Source organism: Astyanax mexicanus, chromosome 3, assembly GCF_023375975.1.
Source record: "Astyanax mexicanus isolate ESR-SI-001 chromosome 3, AstMex3_surface, whole genome shotgun sequence".
Lineage (NCBI taxonomy): Eukaryota > Metazoa > Chordata > Actinopteri > Characiformes > Acestrorhamphidae > Astyanax > Astyanax mexicanus.
In genome coordinates, this window is record NC_064410.1 from 1424344 (window position 1) to 1431688 (window position 7345).

The 7345-nt window shown below is 36.4% G+C and overlaps 1 protein-coding gene across 1 annotated transcript; it reads right to left on the reverse strand.

The window, feature by feature from the left end:
• Positions 1-515: 515 nt before the first annotated feature.
• On the reverse strand, positions 516-7035 carry galr1a (galanin receptor 1a). The gene is made up of 3 exons (XM_007229232.3): positions 6123-7035; positions 4133-4198; positions 516-1334 (listed from the first exon to the last, which is right to left on the reverse strand). The coding sequence occupies exons 1-3, from the start codon at positions 6759-6761 to the stop codon at positions 1017-1019; spliced, it is 1023 nt and encodes a 340-aa protein (XP_007229294.1). The 5' UTR covers positions 6762-7035; the 3' UTR covers positions 516-1016.
• Between the last annotated feature and the right edge of the window lie 310 nt (positions 7036-7345).

The window sequence follows — 7345 nt, forward strand, 5'->3', positions numbered from 1 at the left end:
ATGGGCCTGTCTGTACACTCCTACAAAAAAAAAAAAGAGTAAAATTTACTCAAAAAAGTTTTGCAACTTTCTGCATTTGCTTTTTTAAGTAAATTTAATTTCAGATACATTTAAGTAACTTCAACTTGGTTTTGAGACTTAAATGTTACACAGAGTAAATAAGTGAACTGAACTTCAGTCAATCCTTTCTTTTAGTAAATTTTACTTCATTTATTTTTACTGAATCAATCCTTTCTTTTAGTAAACTTTACTTCATTTATTTTACTGAATCAATCTTTCTTTTAGTAAACTTTACTTCATTTATTTTTACTGAATCAATCCTTTCTTTTAGTAAACTTTACTTCATTTATTTTTACTGAATCAATCCTTTCTTTTAGTAAACTTTGGTAAACTTTCCCAAATCTGGTCTACTACCTTCTCGTAACTCATTATATATATATATATATATATATATATATATATATATATATATATATATATATATATATATATATATATATACAATGATGCTAATAGATAAGCTAATAAATAACAGCTTGTCCAGAGTTGAGTAAAGAGTAAAATGAGTGCACTGAAGCTAAAGTTCACCAGGTACATCCCTGATACCTCCAGACCGGGGCTGAAGACCATGTGCTTCCATGGCGTCGCTCCAAAGAATACAATCTTCGGAGCAGCAATCCTGACATTTACAATTTAAAGCACTTCTACGTCCAATAAAGTAATGTAAAATAGTGCATCTGATCCTGAACCTTTCAGCCCTGCCCTCTAAAGTAAGCCAAAGTGGCCATTTCACGCTTCCATTAGTGGCAGCAGGCCATAGGTTGCTGTTGGAAACATAATGATAGTGCGCTTGATTGCAGGATGGGAGCAGGACCGCGGATTCTCCACTGATAACACTGTCTGTTATTTGCTGTTCAGATCCTCACTTGGGTAAAAGTTCATCACGTTGCATATCCTTTTTATCTGCTTCCAGACAGATAAATTCTCTTTAAAACCTTTTTTAAACTCTAAAATCTTCACACCGTGGTGCAGTTGGTGGAGGGCATCATCTCCATCTTGTTCCTCATCTCGCGGGCGTCGTGTACGGGACACTCGCTGGCTACCTGGCAGCGGAACACCTGCTTGTAGGCCTGCCTGAAGTTCTCGGAGAGGAAGGCGTAGATGATGGGGTTGACAGAGGAGTTGCTGTAGGCCAGGCAGTGAGCGGCGACCCGGAACAGGAAGGAGGCCTGGTTCAGCGGGAAGGAGCCGAACTCCACCCAGAGATGCACCACGTGATGGGGGAGCCAGGAGAGGCAGAAGACCACCACCACCACCAGCACTGTCTGCGCCGTCTGTGAAGAAGGATTGAAGAACGTGATTGTTTACAGGCTTTATTATAGTATCTCATGCACTGAAAACAAAAAAAATGATGCGCAAAATTTACTTTAAAAAAGTTTCCAGACTTTCTGCATTAGCTTTTTTTTTAAAGTAAATTTAATTTCAGATCAATTTTAAACACTTCAACTCGGTTTCAAGACTTAAATGTTACATAAATGAGTATAAGTGTCCTAACTGAACTTCAGTCAATCCTTTCTTTTATTAAACTTTACTTCATTTATTTTTACTGAATCAATCCTTTCTTTTAGTAAACTTTACTTCATTTATCTTTACTGAATCAATCCTTTCTTTTAGTAAACTTTACTTAAATAATTATATAGTTAAAACACACAATATTACACTGTCTCAACACACGGATGGCATGTAATACATTCTTTATACTAGTATGCTAAAAAGAATTAGAGTATTACATGCCATCCATGTGTTGAGACAGTGAGACTCAATCTTTGAGATTATGTAAATATTTGAATGTGTGTTTTAACAAAAAATATTTAAAGTTCAGGAAGTATAATATACTATGCATCATCAATTATTTGAGTAATATTGTAAAAATTAAATATTTGTAATTAGGTTATATTGTATGCAGAAATGAAGTAAAATTTACTAAAAGAAAGGATTGATTCAGTAAAAATAAATGAAGTAAAGTAAAAGTAAACAAAACAGTGTTTCTTTTATTCTCTTTTCACTACATAAACTACATGAGTGAAGAGCAGAGAGAGAGAGAGAGAGAGATGAAGAAGAGAGAGAGATGAAGAAGAGAGAGAGAAGAAGAAGAGAGAGAGAGAGAGAAAGAGAGAAAGAGATGAAGAAGAGAGAGAGAGAGAGAGAGAGAGAGATGAAGAAGAGAGAGAGAGAGAGAGAGAGAGAGAGAGAAGAAGAGAGAGAGATGAAGAAAAGAGAGAGATGAAGAAGAGAGAGAGAGAGAGAGAAGAGAGAGAGAGAGATGAAGAAAAGAGAGAGATGAAGAAGAGAGAGAGAGAGCGAGAGAGAGAGAGATGTCAGGAGGCCAGAAGAAAGCTGAAGGTGAACATCCATCATGCTAAACTCATTAAATTCACTTAATGCCTAAACGTATTTAAGGACAAATGGAATTTGAGGCTATGTTCAGACTGGAATCTGATTTTTGGTGAATCTAAATTGAATCCAGATTGATTTTTGATAGTCTGGACAGCCAGAAACCACATGAAATCAGATTTTTTCTAATCTCAACAACAAAAAAGCCAAAAACGACCTCATCAAATCCAGAGTGATGGAAGTATGTGGGCGTCTAAGAAGAGTGCAGAAGATTAGTTAGTAATAGTCGATGCAGATTGTGAGTTATTAACCAAATAACGCTAATTACCACAGCTATGGACAACACCGTTCACTACTCGCAGCCACTGATTTTGGGCTCTAACAATGGAAAAACCTAACTTTCCCTACAGGCGACTTTATTTATGATTTAATACATAAGGGGAACTATTTTTAGAACTATTTCTGAAAATGTATACAGAATAAAATATAATTAATCAGTAAAATAAATGAAAAGCAATTCAGGCATGTTTTTTTTTCTTCTCATTGTGATAAAAAGGGAACGTGACTTAATATTTTTAGGTTAAAATACCGATGTAACATAAATTCCACAGCAACACAGTTTTATTAACTTTATTAACTTATATTTTGCTATTTTGTTCTAGATATCATGAGCAAAACAAAGCAATAAACTGAAAACAAAACACAGAAGTAGATATAAAATAGATATAAAACTAGAGATATCAAACTTTAAACTCGGATTTGAACTGAATTGGTTCATTTAAAACACAGTGTTTCACTATTATGCCAAAATATAAAAGTTGTGACCAAAATGGTGTTATAAATGACTTTGTCTATAAATAATATGAGTATTTATATATAAATGTACCATATATAGTGATTTAATTTCCTTATTTATTTAAGGTTCTGTGACAGATACTACTTAAAACAATCACCATGCACTTTTTGGGGTAAATATAAATAAGTAAAATAAATGAAAGCTAATAAACTGTCCCTTAAATGTACATTGTGTTCTCGGGGACAGGCTTTCCTAGATGGATGGATGGATGGATGGATAGATAGATAGATAGATAGATAGATAGATAGATAGATAGATAGATAGATAGATAGATAGATAGATAGATAGATAGATAGATAGATAGATACAGTAGACTCTCTGTACAGCTCCTAAAATCATTTCTGCAACTCTGCACAGACCCAAAAGATTAATCTTTTATCCAGTTGGCATTTTGATGTAATCTCATTGGCACTGTCTCGCTTTTTGATAGTTTTTATTTTTCAACGTACCCTTTAGTTTAGATTAAATTACGTTAGATTGACTGAATTAACTTCATTTGATTTTAAAAGACTAATTTAATTTATTAAATACTCATTCCCATTGTTAAATCGTACATTAATTTAGTTATTTCTTGCTCCTGGGCTGCACTAAAGTAGTATCAGTGTTGTTTTTTAGGTTTTTTTATTTTAGCTTTTTTGGTGGGTATTTAGATTTTGAAAGAAGATACGTCGGTGTTTGAGGTTTCACACTATGTCATTTCCAGGTATTGAACTCTTACATTCGCTTACATGCATTTTCCAGTCTAAGGGAACCTTTCTGATCTTCAATTGGTCCAGTTCATGGTCATGAAGCATTTCCAGCGTGTATTTTAATGGTAATTTGTAGGTTTTGCTGCTTCCATTGATAAACTAACACACGTGTGATTCACCCAATCGCTCTCACCTTCTTCTTTGATGCCTCTGATTTCTTTGAAACGTTCCTCAGCTTTTTATGGAGGTGGTTCAGCACCTGCAAACGCATTGATGCAATGATGTGTCAGATATCAGACAGAGTGAGAAAAGAAAGTCACAGCGATATTAAAACATCATTCAAATGCAGTTGTGAGACCTGTCAGTCACTGATATACAGCACAAATCTGTACAGGTAAATTAACACCTGTCATGTGGAATTCACCTCTTTAGTGCTGTTATACCATATACACTGTGGAATCAACCTATAGCTGTGTTGTAGATTGAGGAATTGGCATATAGTTGAATTGCACATTGGGAAATTGAAGAATAGTTGAATTACACATTGGTAAATGCACCTTTATGTGTATTATATGAATGATTCTACACTGTTTAATGAACCTACGGTTAGAATGTACATTGATATATAAGTCTATAGTAGAATTGTACATTAGGAAATTAACCTGTAGTTGAATTGTACTTTGGGGAATTTACCTGTAGTTGAATTTGAGATTGAGGAATTGACCTAAAGTTGAATAATACAATACAGTCTATCTCTCTATATAATACTGTTGAATTGTACATTGAAGAATTTACTTATAGTTGAATTGTACTTTGGGTAATTGAACTAGAGCTGTATTGTATATTGGGAAATTGACTTATAGTTATATTTTAAAATAATTAATTGACATATAGCTGTATTGTACATTGGGGAATTGACCTATAGTAATGTAATAAATTGGGGGAATTGACCTATAGTCGAATTGTACTTTGGGTAATTGAACTATAGCTGTATTATTTAAAAAAACAAAGTGTCAAAAAATGAAGTGTGAAATTACACCTCTAGTGTTAATTGAAGGCGAACTGCAGCAAATTAAACCCTGTGAAGCACAATGTCTGTGAACAAAAGCTTTAAAATTGATTAAAAACATAAAAATCTTTAAAAAAACAAACAAAAAAAACAAACAAACAACAGATGTATAGTACCAGTCAAAAGTTTGGAAAGAATTTCTTAATCAATGTTTTATTTTTTTTTTCTACATTTTTAATTCATTAGGAATCATGCAAGAACTTAAAAGTGTTAAACAAACCAAAATTCTATGTGAAGCATTAAAATGGGCTCCTTTTAAAGTAAAAGGTAACTCTTGGTATTCTTTCCTTTGGCAGTCCTGATGAGAGCCAATTTCATCACAAAGTTTTGATGGTCTTAGTTATTTAAGTAGTTTTTCCATAATCTGGATTCGAACATTATTCAAATATTCACTATTCACTGAGTACCTGTAACTCTACCTTTTCACAACTTTTACAACTAATGCTCTCAAACTTTCTCAAGCACTTAAAAATTATGATTTTCTTTGATTTCACCAAATTGAAAACCTCTGGAATATAATCAAGAGGAAGATGGATGATCACAAGCCATCAAACCACCAAACTGAACTGCTTGATTTTTTTTTTCTGCACCAGGAGTAAAGACATAAATTTATCTAAAAGCAGTGTGTAAGACTGGTGGAGGAGAACATGATGCCAAGATGCATTTAAAAAACTGTGATTAAAACCCAACCAGGGTTATTCCAGCAAATATTGAATAGATTTTTGAACTCTTTAAACTTGATGAACTTTATGAATATGAACTTGTTTTCATTGCATTATTAGAGGTCTGAAAGCAGATCTGCATCATTTTCTGCAAATAAATGTTCTAAATGTTGTCTGTAGTTTAGAGAATAAAACAATGTTTATTTTACTCAAAGATGTATGTTTAGTACAGATTGGTCTTCGGGTAAGGTTGGTCAAACAAAATCAACCAAAAATGATAAATGATCATAATGTTTTTTTTTTGTATGTTTAGAATTATATTAATAGGAAAATAAATAGACAGATTAGCAAATTCTTTCCAGGCTGACATGTACGCAAAAAAAAATTATCTTCCTTTTTTAGGTTGAATTAAAAGGATTTTTTTTAGAATTTAGGATTTTAATAGAACCCACCTTGGCGTAACAGAAGGAGATGAGGATCAATGGCAGCAGATAACCAAAGATGAAGGTGAAGACCACGTAGATCTTCCTCCGGGTGTGGTTGGGCCAGACCTCCCAGCAGAACGTGCTGTTGTCCTTGCTCTCCACGATGCTCTGGTGGTGCGCCACCGGCGCGGCCATGGCCAGCGAGAGCGCCCAGATGACCGCCACCCCTGCCAGCGCGTGCCGCACCACCCGGATGGAGGAGGACTTTCGGCAGTGCACGATGGCCACGTAGCGGTCCACGGACATGGCGGAGAGGGTGAAGATGCTCACCAGCATGGAGACGGTGAAGAAGTAGTGCACGAACTTGCAGATGAACTCGCCGAAGATCCAGGAGGGCATCATGTAGACGGTGGACTGGAAGGGGATGCAGAAGAGCAGGTAGGACAGGTCGGCGATGCTCAGGTTCAGGATGAAGACGTTGGTGGTGCTGCGCTGCTGGCCGGACTTGCGCCTCGCGAGCACCGTGATCACCAGCGAGTTCCCGAGCACGCCCAGCGTGAAGATGAGTCCGAAGATGAGCAGCGTGACCAGGTTGTCCACGCCTAAACCGGGCGCCTCCAGGTCCGCCGCGCGCTCGGAGATGTCGGTGCCGCTCTTGTTGGACATGTTCGCGTTATTTGCGATTGAACTCGAATTGAACAAAAAACAAAAAAACGATTGCGTCAAAAGGCGAAACGTCCAAAAAGAGCGCTATCTTATTTACGTTTTGCGCTTCGTCTTGTTTGGAGAAAGGCGGGACCAGCAGAGTGTAATTTTGTAATTTTACGCACATTACAAACAAGCATATGATATAATAAATCAAATAAAACAGCTATAACAAAAATACATAGATAAGTAAAAGAAAAAGCGCTATTTTTATATTTTACGCTATTTTATCACTTCCATGCGCAAATCCATGCACGCGCTCGCTATGTCGGACGTCCTCCGCCCGCGCGCTGGCTGGCTGGATGGAGTGGAGTGGAGTGCGCGCTTCGTATGCGCAACAGCACCGCACTGAACGCGCTGCGCGCGCTATACGCACTAAACAGACAGGACGTCACATCAGCGCGAGGCTTTCTCTAATGGCCTCGTGTGATGAGAAGAGCACGATGCCAGTCATGCTTCAGGTGGGATCCGCACGAGAAGCTGATTATCTTCTTCTTATCCTCTTCTTCTGATCTAAACATGGTGTAAAAGTACTGTTTCTAATG

Coding starts and splice junctions, on each gene's coding strand:
- galr1a (XM_007229232.3), bottom strand. CDS start 6,761: ATGTCCAACAAGAGCGGCACCGACATCTCCGAGCGCGCGGCGGACCTG. Junction 4,199..6,122: donor TCTCCTTCTGTTACGCCAAG/GTGGGTTCTATT, acceptor ATGCGTTTGCAG/GTGCTGAACCACCTCCATAA. Junction 1,335..4,132: donor CAGAGGCATCAAAGAAGAAG/GTGAGAGCGATT, acceptor CCTTCTTCACAG/ACGGCGCAGACAGTGCTGGT.